The sequence below is a fragment of the Hoplias malabaricus genome, chromosome 15, assembly GCF_029633855.1.
Source record: "Hoplias malabaricus isolate fHopMal1 chromosome 15, fHopMal1.hap1, whole genome shotgun sequence".
NCBI lineage: Eukaryota > Metazoa > Chordata > Actinopteri > Characiformes > Erythrinidae > Hoplias > Hoplias malabaricus.
In genome coordinates, this window is record NC_089814.1 from 34,159,537 (window position 1) to 34,177,899 (window position 18,363).

At 43.6% G+C, this 18,363-nt stretch overlaps 1 protein-coding gene across 1 annotated transcript in view; it reads left to right on the top strand.

Annotated features, from left to right (window-relative positions):
• tnfrsfa (tumor necrosis factor receptor superfamily, member a) overlaps positions 1-17,732 on the top strand; it is a 35,893-nt gene extending 18,161 nt beyond the window's left edge. Inside the window, exons 2-10 of the mRNA XM_066646133.1 lie at positions 6,159-6,300; positions 6,748-6,876; positions 9,434-9,545; positions 10,317-10,456; positions 11,633-11,725; positions 12,075-12,115; positions 12,511-12,822; positions 13,283-13,352; positions 14,739-17,732. Coding sequence (XP_066502230.1) covers positions 6,159-6,300; positions 6,748-6,876; positions 9,434-9,545; positions 10,317-10,456; positions 11,633-11,725; positions 12,075-12,115; positions 12,511-12,822; positions 13,283-13,352; positions 14,739-15,028 — 1,329 coding nt within the window. The 3' untranslated portion in view covers positions 15,029-17,732. The remainder of the gene's footprint in view (positions 1-6,158; positions 6,301-6,747; positions 6,877-9,433; positions 9,546-10,316; positions 10,457-11,632; positions 11,726-12,074; positions 12,116-12,510; positions 12,823-13,282; positions 13,353-14,738) is intronic.
• The last annotated feature ends 631 nt before the right edge of the window (positions 17,733-18,363 follow it).

Below are 18,363 nucleotides of genomic sequence, written 5' to 3' on the forward strand. Positions count from 1 at the left end.
GAGTCTGGAAGCAAAAGGCATGTTTGTGTTTGTTGTTACTGCCCTCACGAGAAACGTATTATTTGATCTGTTTTAAACTCAAACAATGGTGTTTTCACAGAGCCGTCTCTCTTTTCCACAACCCTTTGCCTAAAGTTGAGTTTCCTAATGCTTCTCCTGCTGTGAGCTGTTGTTTTAGGCAGCAGAGTGCCGCGGTGCAGGGCTTCTGCGTTTGTTAAACCGTCCGAGTGGAATCCACTGATTCACCCACCCTGGAATGCGCCAGCCAGGCACAGGAAGTGACGTCATTTCCTCCACTGTCTCCTGTCATTCATCTCTCGTGTGCTCTCTCTCTCTTTCTCTCTCTCTCAGGAGATGAGATGCCACCTGTCCCCATTCACTGAGACCACAGTTTTCCACTGGGTTTGAACCCAGAGAGAAGTCTCTGTGTGGATTTAGGAAAACCTACAGGCACCTAAGATTATTATTATTATTATTATTATTTAACATAATTAATCTTCTCAGTAAGCTTAGTTAGTTAATTAATCTTCTCTAAAAAAATATAAAGAAATAAAGTATTCACTGTGTTGTAAACACAGTTGTAAAGAGATGTGGAAAGGGTTAAACATTCACACACACGCAGTATCACATTCACTTCAATAATGGGGTTTTGTTAATTTAGGGTTAATCTGAGCATAATAAAGTGTTACTGCTCAGATAAACAGCTTTTTAAACGTCATATTCTAAGGTGCATGAAACGTTTTCACAGCACTGTACATGTGCACAAGCCTCTGGGAGTCTGTATCTATGTGTGTCTTATATACGCTGCATTATACGCTGAGAGCGATGGCATCAGTGCATAAAGAGAACTGACCTCTGACCCAGATGACTCTGTAAGGACTGTGGCCCATATGTGGCGCAACAGGTGCCAGACATTAACGCAGTTAATTCCTCAGACTCCACGGCAGCTCACAGCCGCAACACACACACACACACACTCACACACTCACTTCACTGTACTGTACGAGGAGAGCTAAGCTTTGACTGTCTGGAGAAACACTTAGGGGGGGGGGTGAGGAGTGTTTCAGTGAGGCTCATTTAGACGAATTTTACAGTTTCTGCTGAATGGTTATAGTGTGCTGGTGAAAAGGGAGAAATCTCTCTCTCTCTCTCTCTCTCCACATTTCTCTTGCTCCCTCTTCCTTTCTTTACTTCCCCTTTCTCTCTCTCTCTCTCTCTCTCTCTCTCTCTCTCTCTGTGTCCTCATCACTCATTCTGTCTTTCATACTTTCTTTACTCCCCCTTTCGCTCTCTCTCTGTCCTCGTCACTCATTCTGTTTCTTCCTTTCTTTACTCCCCACTCTCTCTCTCTCTCTCTCTCTCTCTCTCTCTCGCTCGCTCTCTCCCCGCCTCGTGCCCTTTCTCACACTTTGAGCTTCTCTCACACACAGTCTTTTGTATTCCTCTTTCCTCCGTCTTGTTTCGCTCATTGACGCCCTGCAGTAGCCGCTTCTTAATGGTGCAATTGTAAGTGTGTGTGTGTGTGTGTTTGTGTGTGTGTGTGTACTTGTCATGCTTCCTCTGTGAGGAAGAAATGTGTTGTTTTCACCCAAAATTAAGTCAGCTGTTTTATATATATATAAAGTCTACAGGAATAAAGCAGTCAGTGAAAGTCCTCAGAAGTGCAGAGAAATTGACCTATGTGAGAGCAGTGGTGTGTGTTTGAGACAGTTGTGTATGTGAGTGTGTGTGGAAACTCTGACGTGAGCGAGGAGAAAGTGTCTCGACAGCGCTGCCGAGTCCAGGAAACTCCCTCAGAACAACAAGGCATGGATGGTTTCCAGAGAGTTTCTTTTGGAGCTGAGGAATGGCTCCGTCTTCACACCACATGCGCGCGCGCGCGCGCACGCACACCCACCCACCCTCTCTTAATGTTATAATTTCTTGCATATGCATCCTCTCTGCCCTCCTCACACTCTCAACACTGCTGTCTTACATTCGGTTCGTGCACTAATGAGAATGTAAGCCCTGCTCACTTCTAATTCTAGAGGAGACATAAAAGTCATGATGAACTGTGCTATATTTTTCAGCACATCATGAATATTTTCTGTCATTAAGGGAGACATATACACGTCCCTTTTCCAATAGTGAACACATTCCTGTGTCTTAAATATCTGCGACCTGCTTTCGTCCAAATACCACAAGGATCAAACCCTACAGCAGCGTTCTCCCCCTGTTTAAACAGCGCCTGTTCCTTTAAATGATAACGAGCTGATCACTGTTCACCCCGACCCTGAGCGCACAGCAGTGAGTTTTAGCCGTTTTTGTTGTCCACACTCACTGTGTTTTGTTTTGTCCATTTAAACTCGTCTTTGTACTGTCACGTAAACACAGGTCCAGTACTTTGATTAGAGAGACTCAGGCTATTATTATAATATGTCCCCTTTAAAGAACACTTGCTGCATGTATAAACTAGGGCTGGGCAATTATTCAATATCAGTGTATGTCACAATATAAGATGTTTCAATAACAATGATATGATTGTTGAATAAATTTACAACATTTCAATACAGGGGGTCCTTGACTTACGACGTTGATCCGTTCCTACGTCGCGTCGTAAACTGATTTTCGGTGTAAGTCGGAACATACGTACATACCGTACGTAAATAACATACTGTAAGCACTTATCCTCCTCCTAACACCTATCCTCCTTGGTCCCGAGCCACGTAACCGTGTATTCTTCTGCCGCGCCGCACACACCACACACGAAGTTCACGTTACGACATTTACGACGCAAAACCACTTAAGTCGAAACAAGGCTTTATACAGTAAATGGGAGATGTGTCGTAACCACGAAACATCGTAACTCAGGACTGACATAACCCGAGGACCTCCTGTATACATTATTTATAGCATCTGTCACTAACTGGCGGACATTACAGGGTGCCGTTGTCATTTTTTTTATTGTTAAAGAAATATCGGAATTATATCGTATCGACCGAAATTAAGAAATATATTGTGATATCAATTTTGTCCGTATCGTCCAGCTCTAGTATGAATAGAGCAGTGAGAGCAGAATTTGTCAGTGTTGATCTTGTTAGGCTGATTTTAAAATGAACCCTAGTGGATTGTGCCATCATTTCTAGCCTCAGGCGAATATTATGTCAGTTTTAATTTATTAATCAAATGTGTTTACACAGAAATGTGGGAAAGTGTGGAACGTAGCTGTCCGTCCTCTCTCTCTCTCTCACTCTCTCTCTCTCTGTTTGTAAACCCACTCTCTCTTAGAATGTGTTTATTTGTTTATAATGTGCAGTGTGGTGTTTGTTTATTATGTTGCAGGGCAGTATAAGAGCCTGTGGCACTGTGGGAAGCTCTGATCCATGATGGGAGCAGCGTTACTGGCTCCATTACATCGTTTCATGCTCGCTAATGCTCCCAGCACTCTGCAGCTGTTTCTGCTAAATCCCGGCCTCTTTTAGTAACGTTGTTTCCAGGGGACGGGACGCTATGAAAAGTTCTCTCTGACAGGGTTGATGATATCACATACATTAAACACAGCAGCACAGTATGGTTTCTGACACTGTATGATGCACTTGTATGAGAATCTGAGCATATTTGTGTATGTTGTCAGTACCAACAGAACCTATCTCTACAGGAGAAGGGCAAAACATATCTTAACTTTCAATGTAAGTTAGTGGAAGTCATTGTGGTTAAAGGAACACTAGGTAAGATTTGGTGTTTTGCTCCTGGGGCTCCCTCTAGTGTAATTCATATTTAGAGCACTATACTAAATTCAGTAGGGGACGGAGTGGGTGGTTTCATACCCTTGTCCCAAAGGTACATAGTGCAGTTTCCACAGTGCTGAGCCCAGAGTAGCCACAACAGAAGTTCTGTTCACCTCGTTATAGCTCAGTGGAGCATCACAACGAATTTGAAGCTGTTATTTAAAGGTTATAATATTACGCATTGTTACTTTAATTGTCAGATTTGTCATTGGTTATACACTGATTTGAACGGTATAATAAAGAACATAACATTTATCACAATTAGGCACGTCGCTGACCTGTTAATAAGGGTTGTTTTATTTTCTCCCAGACTGTCACTTTAATTTAATCAGAAATGAAAGACGCGACCCTTTAATCGTATGAAACCGATGTAAGTTTGTAAGCGTCTGCGGAGGGCAGGGGTTTAGTAACAGGGCCGATGAAGTGGGCTGTTGTTCTGGTGGACGGTCAGTCCCCCTGCCTGCGCGGCTTTGTGCCGGAGGATAATGGGGAATGTAGGCCGTTAGCGTTAGCAGCGGTGTAGCGTTTCGGCCCAGGTGTCCGGTGGCCGGGAGAATGTGGGTCATTTGAAGTGGCGGCTCTGAGGCGTGTTGTTTAGCCGTAAATGAGGCCGTCTCATTGTGCACAGCTGAAAGGAACGGAGAATAAAGAGAAGCGCCTGAGGGAGCGAGCAAAGCGCTCAACTACAGCTACAGCTTTATACACACTTGCCATCATCCTCTCTCTCACACACACACACACACACACTGTAAGCCTGCTGTTCTTTCTCACACTGGATACAGTTTATTTCGGTGCGTTATTCACCTTCTGATCAGTTATTGCCAAACGTTGTCTGTGACCTAAACTCAATCCATCAATCCCCTCTTGTCACAGCGGCCGACAATAGACCATTTTTGTCCATTGGAACATAACTACAAAGTCCATGTGCAATGTTTCAAAGGCCAGCATTTCACTGGTGTCTTTGAACTCCTCAGAAATGCTTCTGATAGAGCTGCCAATGACCCCACTCCGTATCAGTGTGTCTGTGTGTATGTATGTTTTTCTCTCCATGGTAATCCAGGGCCTCATATGAGTTCGGACTCTGTTTTGCCTGGCTGTGAAGTGTCTCTCCTCATTTATTTTTTAGTTTTATTATTTTTTTAAATGCTGCAGCTGCCGTGATCAGACATTTGGAATTAAAGGGCAGATTGCTCACGCAACGTCCAGCAGCAGAATAGCTGACCGCTCCTCTGCTCTCCCCTCGGGCCTCCTCGCGGCTGAAAACTGCGTAATGAACCGTGTGTGTGAAAGAGAGCTGTAACAGAGGAAGAGGAGTGAGGGGGGGGGGGGAGCTGGTGAAAATCAGGTGTTGTAATGGAATTAAGTGAAAATAAGTAAGAAATCTGATGTGTCTAACTATTAAAGAGAGGTGTATTTCTAATAGAAGCAAGAGAGAACTCTTGAGTTTTCAACCTGTTGGGTTTGACATGTCGAGACACTTTCTCTTGTTGTAATTAAACTGTTTTCTGGAGCCTGTGAAAGTACCTGAATATCCCAGCATCCCAGAAAGAGCTGTGTGGACAGGAGCTGTTTGATCGCACCAGCTTTTAATCAGTGCAGTTCACTCTCTTTTTTTTCTCCTCCTCTTTTCTACTTTTTTTAATACTTCATGTACAGTTCTGTCAATATTTTCAATTACTAGGACTAGAGAAAAACACATTTATTAGACTGTGGTGATGATAATAATAGTACACTTACTTTATAAAGCACACACTCGATCAAGTACAGCTGAGGAATAAAATCAGGAACACAGGAGCAGAAAATACAAATCAGGAAATGGAGAGTAGTAGGATTTATAGGCAAAATAAACAGGCATGATTTCAGGTGGGCAGCACAGTGGTGTCGCAGTCACACAGCTCCAGGGACCTGGAGGTTGTGGGTTTGATTCCGGCTCCGGGTGACTGTGTTCTCCCTGTGTCCGCGTGGGTTTCCTCTGGGTGCTCCGGTCTCCTCCCACAGTCCAAAAACACACGTTGGTAGGTGGATTGGCGACTCAAAAGTGTCCGTAAGTGTGTGTGTGTGTGTGTGTGTGTCTGTGTTGCCCTGTTAAGTACTGGCGCCCCCTCCAGGGTGTATTCCCGCCTTGCGCCCAATGATTCCAGGTAGGCTCTGGACCCACCGCGACCCTGAACTGGATAAGGGTCACAGATTTCAGGTGTTAAAATGTGTACCGAACCTTCCTAAAGCTTGGGAATAAGTACATTTGAATTGAAGTGAATGGATTTGCCTTTCTCCCCCCCTCTCTCTGTTTATTACTCTCTTGTTATTATTTTTATAGCCCCTCAGTATTAAATGTACTGAACGTATTATTATTATTGATCTTAACTGAACCTCCTCTTCCTTCGTCTACAGGTTCTTCTCCTCATACTTGTGCTGATTGTGGTCAGCAGGGGGACTGGAGAAGCCTTACAGAACCGGACAGCCCAGCAGCGATCATGCCAGGAGAACCAGGAGTACCCACACCTGAACTTCTGCTGTAAGAACTGTGAGGCGGGTGAGTACTGACGGAATGCTGTATGTTGCGGTTGCTCAGTGGTTGGGCTTTGAAAGACTAAATCGAGCGTAACCGTGTCACTCCGTGTGCTTAAAGAGACAGTCGTTACCGTTTGGGGTTTTGCGGAGCTCCTTAACCCTTGTATCGTAGCGAGATCTTTAAATGTTATTTAGGGCATGAATAGAGACGGAGCCAGAATGAAGAGAGACAAAGCAGAGGTAACTGGACACCTGCGGTCGGTGCTTTTTGAGCACGGAGGGTCACATTAAGCCACGGCTCTTTGTTCAGGGGTTCAGAAAGAAATGCCATCAGTAGAACAAATGTGGACCTCAGCGTTTTTATAAAAATGAAGCCCCAACCTCTTTTGTTTCTCCTCTTTTTTTTAATAATGTCTGCATTATCCCAGAGGTGTCCATAATCATATAAGGAACCTTCTTCCTTTAACAGGAACCTACGTGAAGGAGAAGTGCAGTGCGGATCAGACGAAGGGACTTTGCGCTCCATGTGAGGCTGGAACCTACGCAGAACATCCCACCGGCATGGAGCAGTGTCTGCAGTGCAGCATGTGCCACATTGGTAATGGAGTTATTCACGGGTCCAAGTGTCATAGTGTATAAGGTTGTCTAAATCAAGTGTCTAAAGGGTTAATGAGTAACAAAAGGGTAAGGGGAAAAAGAGTCGGCAACTGTTGGTATAAAATACCAGCAAAATCTAAATCAGCCTCACGCTGATAAACTTTAAAAATGCTATTATCTGTCGATACCAATATAATCGCAGTATCATCAGGCACCAGGGACCACAGCGTGTGCGGATTTGCTCCAGTAGTGTTTCAGAAATCGCAGCTGGAGCCACAGAGGTGCCGTATTTCATGGGTTCCGAATCAGTCAGATATCACAGATGGGGCTTTGGGGTAATGTAGCTCTTTCTTTGGTTGTCTGAAGTGTCGTTTTTGTTGTAAAAGACGGAAGCAGGTAGTGAGACATTCTGACTTATTGCTCTGGATGTGGATGGGGTTTACGAGAGTTAAACAAACAAAGAACGAGTATTTCACAAGAGATTATTTTTCCAGCAGCTGTATTCATCTCTCTCTCTCTCTCTCTCTCTGTGTGTGGAATGTCTTAAATCTTATTGTGTTAGCGATGATGTAACAATCAGAGGAGCTACTGGCTAAGTTAGTTGTACATGTCTGAATTACCAATGCAGTCTTTGTTTACAGGAGTTTAGAGAGCTACTTAACACTTTTACAATTATACACTTTAATAAACGTACTCCTCCCATTGATTCCTGAACTATTCCTGAATAATGCTACTGTGTCCAAATGAAAGATCATACTAGGGCTGGACAAAACTTCTGTATCAATAAATATCACAATACTCTTCAATAACAATGATCTGGTTTTAAATCAGATTTTTTATATTTGAGTTTACTTTATTTACAGCACTGACGTCAGGGTTTTGTGTTTTCTTTTCACTCAGTTTTAAAGTTAGTGGAAGAATACACTTTTAAGGCTACAGTTTAGATCTGATTAAGCTGAAATTAATTAACAAAAATGGAGAAATGTTTTATAATTGAAATCTATCCTATTGTGAGATGTCCAGAGCTTCCCACCCTCTCTCTCTCGCTCTCTCTCTCCCTGTCTGTGTGTGTCTCTCTCTCTGTCTCTCTCTTTCTCTCTCTGTGTCTGTCTCTCTCTCTCTCTCTCTCTGTCTTTCTCTCTCTTTGTGTGTCTCTCTCTCTGTGTCTGTGTCTCTCTCTCTCTCTCTCTCTGTGTGTGTCTCTCTCTCTCTCTGTGTGTCTCTCTCTCTCTCTGTGTGTGTGTCTCTGTCTCTCTCTCTCTCTGTGTGTCTCTGTCTCTCTCTCTCTCTGTGTGTCTCTGTCTCTCTCTCTCTTTGTGTGTCTCTCTCTCTGTGTCTGTGTCTCTCTCTCTCTCTCTCTCTCTGTGTGTGTCTCTCTCTCTCTGTGTGTGTCTCTCTCTCTCTCTGTGTGTCTCTCTCTCTCTCTGTGTGTGTGTCTCTGTCTCTCTCTCTCTCTGTGTGTCTCTGTCTCTCTCTCTCTCTGTGTGTCTCTGTCTCTCTCTCTCTTTGTGTGTGTCTCTCTCTCTCTCTCTCTGTGTGTGTCTCGCTGTCTCTGTCACTCTCTCTCTCTTTGTGTGTGTGTCTCTCTCTCTCTCTCTCTCTGTGTGTGTATGTGATTGTTATGAAGCCGAGGATGTCCGTTCAGGTCGTGTTTATTGTGAGAGCGCTGTGCTGGTTGTCTGTGTGAGTGAATCTCTGTCCTTTTCCCTCCGGACTTTGTGTTCAGGGCCAGATTTTGCTGTAAACAGTGCACACTCTTATAAACACTCCACAGACAAGCGCTTCTCCCATAGGAGCGCCATAGGATTCCCATGGAGCGAGAGGACAGGAGAGAGATGCTGAATAGAGCCGAGTTTAGAGAGGCCTGGCTCATGGGAATCTGATCTCCTAGTGTTACACACTCAGGGTGTGGCTATCTCCTGTGCTCTTTTTCTGCCCTTTTGTGTGTGTGTGTATGAGAGAGTTGCTGGGTGTGTTGTGCAGGATTATTTTCCCTGTGTGTGTGTGTGTGTGGTGAAGTTCTTGCTGATTCACTGAGGTGTGTGAATTAGGGCTGTTCGGTTTGGACATAAAGCTCTTGGACACTAAATATTATAAATAAAGTTTTCATACAATACACACAGCTTGTGGTTTAATGTAGTAAAACAAACAGTTTTTTTTAGTAAAATAAATGCTTTCCTCTGTTTACTGCATAGATACAATAATTATTTACATTTACAATCATCTTTCAACCCCTTTCTAGGTTTGCTTCATTTTATTTTTATTAAAAGTGTAGTTGTTTTTTTTAACTGAGCGACTTGGGGATTGATTCCCTCATAAAACCCACCACCGCTCTACATTAGAGATGACTCCCAATGCTAATTGATATAATTGGAAGGATATTAGAGAGTGAAACCCTTCAAAGTAAATGAAAAATCTGACTTTTGGATTTTGACTGTTAACAAAACATACATGTTGCATTGATTCTCATGAACTTTCCAGGTTGTAGCCATTGATCTAAATTAGCTTTTAAATGGTAGAATGACATTTCTCTCTCTCTCTCTCTCTCTCTCTCTCAGACCAGAAAGTGACACAGGAATGTACGAGCAGCACAAACACTCAGTGCGAGTGTAGGACTGGTTTTTTCTGCCTGCCTGACGAGCCCTGTGAAGTGTGTAAGAAATGCACCAAGTGAGTTTGAGTCCCTAACGTTTTTACTGCACTCACACCACCTCCCTGTACTATTGTGCTTAAAAGAACGCTACGTAAGATTTTTACCTTAAAATTACAGCTTCAAAATCATTGTGATGCTCCACTGAGCGGTATCAGAGAGAACAGAGCCTCTATCCGTGCTACTCCGGGCTCTGTACTGCTGAAACAGCACTATGTAACTTTTGGAGGAGGGTAGGAAACCATCACCCTCCCCGTTCCTGTTGATTTCGGTACAGTTTTTTAAAAATGAATGACACTAGGGGGGGCCCAAGAAGGAGAAAAAACAGAATCTTACTTAGTGTTTCTTTAATGTGCCCTGCTTTAGAAACAGTTTTTTAATTTCAGTCATCTTTTGAAAAGTAGAAATTGGCCAAAACTAATACTATTATCAAGCCAAATTAAGCTGAATCCATATTTTCTGATTCCCATGAACCCATTTAGACCTTTTAGATCCACACATCCCTCTTTTTCCTCAATGGGGATTTAACCTAAAGATTTATGACTGCGATACTGTCTTCTTGGAGACTTGGAAATCCTCACTGCTATTTAGTCTTCCCATCTTCCAAATCCTTCTGTCTGAGTCAGATTCATTAGTCAAGATCTCCATCTAATCCCACCCTCCTGACCCCAGAGAGCTGCTGTGGAACATCTCCATTGTCCGCCCTAACAATAAGGCTGCGCTGCTTTTGTAACTTCTTTCTGTTTTTAAAGGCCTGACTATTGTCTGGTTTTTGGTTCCTTGTTTCGCAGGTGTAAAGCGGACGAAATCGAGGAGCGCAAGTGCACGCCCACTTCCAATGCCAAGTGCAGGAAACGCCCTCCGTCGCCCAACGACCCCACCGAGAAACCCACAGTCCCACCTACACAAACCAGGCATACTGTTACTGCAGGTAGGGTCGGATTCTCATAGACACACAATACGGCAGCGTGGAAGCGTCCGAGGCCGCCCTTTATTCATGGAAATCGCAAACAAAACATTGTGTCTAGTTTAGTGTCGGAAGGAATCACAAAGAAGCCTCAACAACTAAATATAATGTCAGGGCCATCCTTCAGTCTTCCCTAAAGTTTAGTGCTAGAACTCTGTCGTGTTTTCTGCTTCACACAATAAGAGTAATCCCAAACACTTTGAGTGATGTTGGGCTCTGGGATTACTTAGGATTTATGAAGTAGTAAATTGTTGCTGTCCAAAGAAAAACAGGCATCTCCATGTTTTACGTCTCTTTAAAAAAAAAACAAAAAAAAACACGGGTCTCCCGAGTGGCTGTTAGGAGTCTCTCCAACACTTTTTAAAAATATTCTATCTATCTTTACACTTATATAGCGCCTTTCTAGACACCCAAGGACGCTTTGCAATCCACACTGCTCAGAACACTCAATCCACACACGCACCTCCGTCCACTTGGAGGACTGCATCGGGCACTAGGATTTCACCCAGGACACAGCGCCAATCCAAATCTGGGCACACACACATTCACTCACACACCAGGACAGTTATTAGACAGTTATTCACCTACCCTCCATGTTTTTGGACTGTGGGAGGAAACCGGGGCCCCCGGAGGAAACCCATGCAGACATGGGGAGAACACACCAACTCCTCACTGACAGTCACCTGGAGGAAACCCACGCAGACACAGGGAGAACACACCACTCTCCTCACAGACAGTCACCCGGAGGAAACCCACACAGACACAGGAGGAACACACCACACTCCTCACAGACAGTCACCCGGAGGAAACCCACGCAGACACAGGGAGAACACACCACACTCCTCACAGACAGTCACCCGGAGGAAACCCACGCAGACACAGGGAGAACATGGAAACTCCACCCAGATGGGACTTGAACCCAAGATCCCAGCGCTGGGAGGCAAACGTGCTCACCACTAAGACACCACTGTGTCGAAAAATATTATTCTTTCCTAAACTAATCCCTAAACTTATTCAAGTACATTATCCTGTGTCTGTTCTCTTCAGGAATATGTCTGAGTTACACTGATCTAACTAAGGTGCTGTGTACAGGTGTGTTGTTGTGAACTTAAAATATATTTTCTGTTTCTGTCTTGACAGGGATATTGACAGTATTTCTTCTCATCATTGTTTTTATTGTGGTGGGGCTAGTCGCATGGCGTTGCCGTAAGAAACGTCCCTGTGGAAAACAAGGTGTGTTAAACCTTTCTGAGGGGCTGATGGGTGTCTACACGTTTGAGAAGCTTTTTTTTTAAATACACTTTATCTGATGGCACTGAGTTCTCAACACACATTTCATGACTAGAGAATTTCTTCTGTACTTCTATGATAGAAAATTACAAATCCTACATAGATATAAATGTTGACAACAGATAGATTCCAGATTATTCCTAGCCATTACCGAATAATGTACAGTATTTACTGAATTATAGACAGTAGATGGGGTAGTTACTTGTTAGACATGAGATTTTAAAAAGCAATGCTTTTAATAGTGTTCGTTTTGGATTAATTCAGTGTTTCTTCATTTTATCTTCTGTTTCAGAGAGCACCGCTGCTCAAATCCATGAGGTCAAGATTCCCATAGTAAGTTCACTCTCCTCGTTTCGGTAACATCAGCACACAGCAGGACTGATCAGGCCAAAATGACTGCTAATTCATACGTAAATTCAGCGCTGTGCCTCACAGTTAAGGCTAACATGCTAATACATAAAATGTATTTGTGGGAAAAAAGACCTGGGATCGTTAAACACTGAGATATGGAAACGGAAACAGAATGTCAATCAAAACAGAAGTTGTGGGGGGGGGGGGTGATTTTACAATTTGGATTGATGGAAATATAAAAGAAAGAAATAAAATTAATTCAAACTATTAATAGAAATTTAAACGTATGAGGAACCATTTTTTTCAGCATATTTTTGGAACGGTGGGACATTTTGCCGTCATTTTTCACATCTGTCTTTTGGTCTCTCGTCTGTCAGGATGGAGTGTGCGCTCCTTCTGTGGAGGAGAAAGAGAACAACCACAACGCCGGCCTCGAGGAAGCGGAGGAGCCCCGCCCCGAGTCCCGCCCCCTGCTGCAGGAGACTCAGGGTCTCAGCAGTAAAAGCATCCCCGTGGAGGATGAGGACCGGGGACTTGGGGACAGCCTCCCCAACACCACCAGCTCCTCCCAGACCAGTCTGTCTGCACTGCCCATCATGGCACCCCCTATGGGGGAGTCCCCCCGCCATAGCCCCCCTACACACAGACCCACCTGCAACGAGGAAAAAGAAGCAGAGCCATGGGGACGGGTTAGTATAGAGTCCCTACTAAACATTTGACCTTCCACTCATAAACCTGAGGCACTTCTTTTCCGTGTTATACGGTAATATCATTAGAAATGTACTGGTATTAAGGAGCAAGCAGTAATTACAATGGATTGCATTGTGTTGTTATAGATGACTAAATGTTATAGCTGTGTCTGAACTTGTCCTGGAGGAAATCTGTTGAGCTGAGCTCATAAATGCCTCAAGACATTTTACAGACACTCCTTTAGACCTTGATTATCTGGATTAGGCGTGTTAGATAAGGGTGGAGCGGAACCTTCAGACAGGGGTTTTACAGCAGCAGGGCCATGCTTTAAATAACTGGGTAAAGATATGAAGGTTACGTGTCCGAACTTGATCAATACTGTGGTAGGAATTCAGAGCAAATGTTAATCATGAGACACGGTATTGTAAACTTGCTGTGCCTTTTCTGTGATCGTTCCAGGAGGAGAACACTAGCGCTGTCCTTCTGTCGCAGGATGATGGTCTGTCCAGGAAACTAGTCCCATTACTTGGTAAGAACCATCTCCTACGGATGCTTTTTGCAGCAGATTCTGATGTAGTTGGAGTCTTGGTCAATCGCCTAATGTGTATTAGTTTTAGTCTCACTTTAGTTATTTATTTACTGTTAGTTTTAGACTAGTTTTAGTTCATTAAATAAAAAATAACCACATTTTTGGTCATGTATTTTAAAAGATTTACTATATTAGAGGGATTAGCGTAGTTAGCCCAATTTCCGGCCAATTTAATTACAAAATTGGAAATCTTAGTTAACTGTAAATAAATAGTAAAGGACTTTACTCACTCAAATCAACATTTTTCAGGAGTCATATGTGTGTAGATTAATGTCCAAGACTTGCTTGACTCTGAAAGAAAATATGTTTTTAGATAAAAACGCTTTTGTTTAAGTAGGTGCCAGTACTGCTAAGATTACTAGCGCCCCCTAACTTCGGCCACCTCCCCTGCTTGTGACAGTTGCTACCACATTCAGTGGTTTTGAGAGGTTCACAATGAGATTACGTTTGTCCTGTGTTGGTATCCGTACTCTACATGTAAGGATTAAAATGGCGGTAGATTTTCCCCTTCAGAGAAAAGGAAGCTAACTTTTACACTGAGGGAAATATCTGTCGCAAAATGGAAATGTGTTGTGTTCCACATGCAGTTTTGCACACAAAGAATTACAAAACTGTTAGAGATACTTAAATATTGTTTAGATGTGTGATTTCTTGCATGACCAATGTTTAAATGCCCTACTAAGGCTTGAACTTACGTTTTATTGTTTTACCCAATGCCATTGGCGAAGAGAGAGAGAGTGGAATTGCACCATATACGGCAGTGGCCGGAATTAGGGGACAGTTGGAGTTAGGGGAAAGACTGATGCATAGAATGAACCTTCATAAACAACAGCTTACAAATTTATTACAATTAAAAAAAACGTTAACATCTAAAATATTGAATTATGAAATAGGAATTTGGCCAATTGTTCTCTTCAAATGCACTTGGCATCTATTTAAAATTAACATTTGAAGTTCCTGTTGCAAACCAAGACTGAGTCGACTCTAAAACATTCAACTCATTGAATCATTGGCCCACAGTTCATACAAGCGACTCCCAGACGTTCAAAGAATTGATTCATTGTGAATCGACTCCTCTTAACGATTCTGCACAGATGCTCTTGTCGCCTGGAGCATTTCCTTGTTTTTATTTCCTTGTGGTTTTCTGTTTTTAAATCAGAAATAACAGGCCGTTTATCAGTGTTTCATATTTTGGTTTAATTTTTATTCACGGACAAAGTGCAAAACATTTCATCCAAGTTCAAGTCTTCAGACGATTATTTAATATTTAGTGTGATCTCAAAGTCACAGACGAGAGTCCTGACATCCCCTCTTTCTTCCTTCCAGGTGAAGAGACGTCCCTTAGCAAGAGCTTTGATTTGTTCGATGTGTTGGACATGCGCATGCACAACAAGTTCTTCCGCAGCATCGGTCTGAGCGACAACGCCATCAAGCTGGCCGAGTCTCACAACGCCGCAGACAAAGTCTACGACCTGCTGAAGATCTGGATGCAGCGGGAAGGACTCCGGGCCAACATCAACGACCTGCTGCAAGCCCTGCTGGAGCTGGATCAGCGCTACACAGCCGAGCAGATCGCCTCCAGGGCCGTGGAGCGGGGATATTACAAATACGAGTGACACTTTTCAGACCCAGTGGCATTCTTACGAACTTATAAAACTGTATCGAGGACGAGAGAATGGATATGAACTAAAAAGCGTGAGAGGACACAGATTTAGCTTAGCTCCTTCTCCCAGACGTGGACTGACGTTCCGTAGCTGAACATTGTGTTCAACTCCGTGTAGCAACCGCACGTGGCTTAAACGCCAACACTGGACTTGGCGGAGACCAGCGCCGGTTTTAACGGGGTCGGCTTCTTCGTATTGTTCAAGTCACCCCTGAAACCGGACTGGCTTTGCCTCAAGCAATGCACTGGCCTCAGGCTTTTTAAACTACAGGTTGGTCCGAAGCCTGCATGGAGATTTCAGTATGCCTTTGGTTACGTAGTTCTAAGAGTTTAGGCCAGCGGCCTAGGCATTTTGATTTTGTTTTGAGTAGTTCTGTGCACATTTATAGTGAAAACTACATGTAGTTCATCCCCGAAACTACACTACAGTCACGTTTTTTTTCTCGCAGCAGTTGATGATGACTTTGGAGAAGTGGGGGACGAAACAAAACAAAAAAACAGAAAAAAATCACGTGAAAACCAGCACGGGTCGTTGGCCTTAAAGCCTTCAGACCGTCGGCTTTTACTTAAGCAGCGAACAAGTTTCCGAGAAATGAAAGAAACCGCTTTAAAGCAAGATTTTCACTCAGAGACGAACTCTGAGTAAAGAAATGTCGAGCTCATAGTTCAGCAGCTTTCGCGGCTGCGCTGAAGGGAGCCTTTCCGAACACCGGTGTTGTGAAAGGCGAGTGTTTTCTCAGTCGGTGCAGTTTTGGTTTGTTTGGCGGGGCCACTCCGGAGGTGAAGTTACTCAGTCACCTCTCAGTCTTCCCTGGCCCTCAGCCTCTTCCATTTCCTTATTTATGTAGAGACACGTGACGTATTTATTGCCATAACATAACACCATATAATTATTTATACCCTTGAACAGTATCGGAGTGTTTATTTTTTTAAGCCTGCCTTGCAGCCTTGGACGCACCGTAACCGAGAGTGGGCGGGGCTTAACCAGGCTTCTCGCTCGTTTACGATGTGCCAGAGCCTCCTCATGCAGCTCAGCACGCTGTTTCTCTGGATACGTCCGGAACATAAAGCCCATCTTTGTGTTCTCTTATCTCGAGCACAGGACGCATCGGAGGTGTGTTGAGTAGCTTTAGTCCATACTCAGTGCAGCACACTAGTATCGCAACTTGGAAAAAAACACGTACACAAATGCAAGCTCAAGAAAAAATCAACACTGAAAGCATTTTAATCATTCATTCATTCGTTTTCTGTAACTGCTTCATCCTGGTCAGGGTTGTGGTGGCTCTAATAGCTCAGGAAAAGTCCAAGTCCAACTTGAGTAAAGGAACTAGATGCTGCCCACCTCTAGAATGTGCTCTCTCTCACACACACACACACACTAGTCACTGCCAATGCCAGCATTACTTAGAGAAATAATGCTGTGTCCAGTTTCTCCCGCAACTCCAGCTTTGGAACAGACCTCAGGAGGCATTCCCGTCTCCTGATTAAAAGACGGCCACGCTGCCGTGCACAGGTACGTTCCTGGTTATATATATTTTCTCTGGTTCTAATGGAAAGATGAAGGAGGGCTCCGTTCATCTCAATTTAGATCACCGTAGGTCTCAGTCTGAGTTGTATATAGTCATAGTCCCAGTGAAGCCCTGTTATATCCGAAGATATAGATTTAATTTATATTTTTAAAAAAGAAATCCCTTATCGAACAGTATGAAGTATAGTGAAAGTCTGCGAACTGAAGGAACAAATGCATCAAGGACTAATTTATGAATTTGTTTCTGAATAGATTAAGCCCTTATTGGCTCTTTCAGTAGTGATACAGTATCGGCCACGAGTTCCTACTCTGTGAAGAGCTCTACGTTTATACTTTGGGCATTTTAGAGGAGCAGTGAAGGCTATGAAATAGGGCTGCTGTATTTGGCCTAATATTTATATTTGACATATTCCGTATTCCACTTTCCATTTTTCCAAACCTAACACTCCTACTTAGAAATCAGCTTCGGCCTCGCAGTAGTGACCTCTGAAATGGACCTCGAAACCCAAGCCTCAAAATGTCCACCTCTTAGAGTGGGCCCAAAGGTTTGGCTGCTACTGTAAACAGAGTTTAGTCTTTGACTCAGCTGTGCCTTTATTGCAGTTGTTGCCGTGTTCTCGGCTGATCCTGGATCAGCTCTAGCGTTGTGTGAATTGCACGGGTTTGGGAAAACGCGAGAAACCAAACCAGTGCACGAATCTAAATACTGAAAAAAAGGGCTCTCAGAGCCGTTTCAAAACAGTGCAGGCACTGCCACCTAGCGACCAAGAAAGAAATGATAGGAGATGAAATACCCTCGTCAGTTTCAAGGGACCTGTGTCTTTGTTCCTTTCTTTCTTTCCTGTCCTCTCCTTCCTCCCCAGTTTTCTCTCTTTTGCACAGTGTGTTTTCCCCAGCGCCTCTGCCCCGTGCAGCTGAAGGGAGAGTTAGCGTCGTGCCCTGTAGATTAACTCCAGCCTGATCTCTTTAACACACCTCTGTGCATTTTCCTCTACATTCACTCATCCACCATTAGGTCAGAGTTTAGACATTAATCCACTTCCCCTTTAGACGGTTGTTTGTGTGATGATGGAGTTGTTTGCTGTTGCAAATGCCTTTGTAGATTTTTAAAAAAATAAATAAAGTTTCATACTAAGATTGTGAATGTTTGTTATTTCTAAATGTTTTAAAAGTGTGTGTTTACATCTTTTAATTCTATTACTGGAATTACTGTCACAAGGAGGGGTTTGGAAAGGGTTAAACCATGACATTCTCATTCATTCATTCATTGTTTGTAAGCACTTACACAGTTCAGGGCCACGGTGGGTCTGGAGCCTGCCTGGAATCACTGGGCGCAAGGTGGGAACAGATCCTGAAGGGGGCGCCAGTCCTTCACATGGTGACACACACAAACACACAGTCACCAATCCATCTACTAATGTGTGTTTTTGGACTTCACCTAGAACCCAGAACCCCGGGATCCTTGAGCTGTGTAACTGAGACACTACCTGCTGCACCACCGTGTTCAGATAAATACCTTTTTAAAAGGTGACGCTTTTATTCTGCCGCACGAGGGAGTCCTCATTCTGAATCAGTTCTAAGAGGGTGTCCACAGCCTTTAGGGCACATTGCAGTCAGATGTGTTCAGATGTTGAGACGCATAAGATAAACTGACTGGCTGGTGGTTGCTACGCCAACGCTGACAAAGATGATTGGTCGGTGAGTTAGGGTTTGATGGCTCAGTGTGACATAAGCACCTTCTGTGTGAGGTGGCGTTCTAA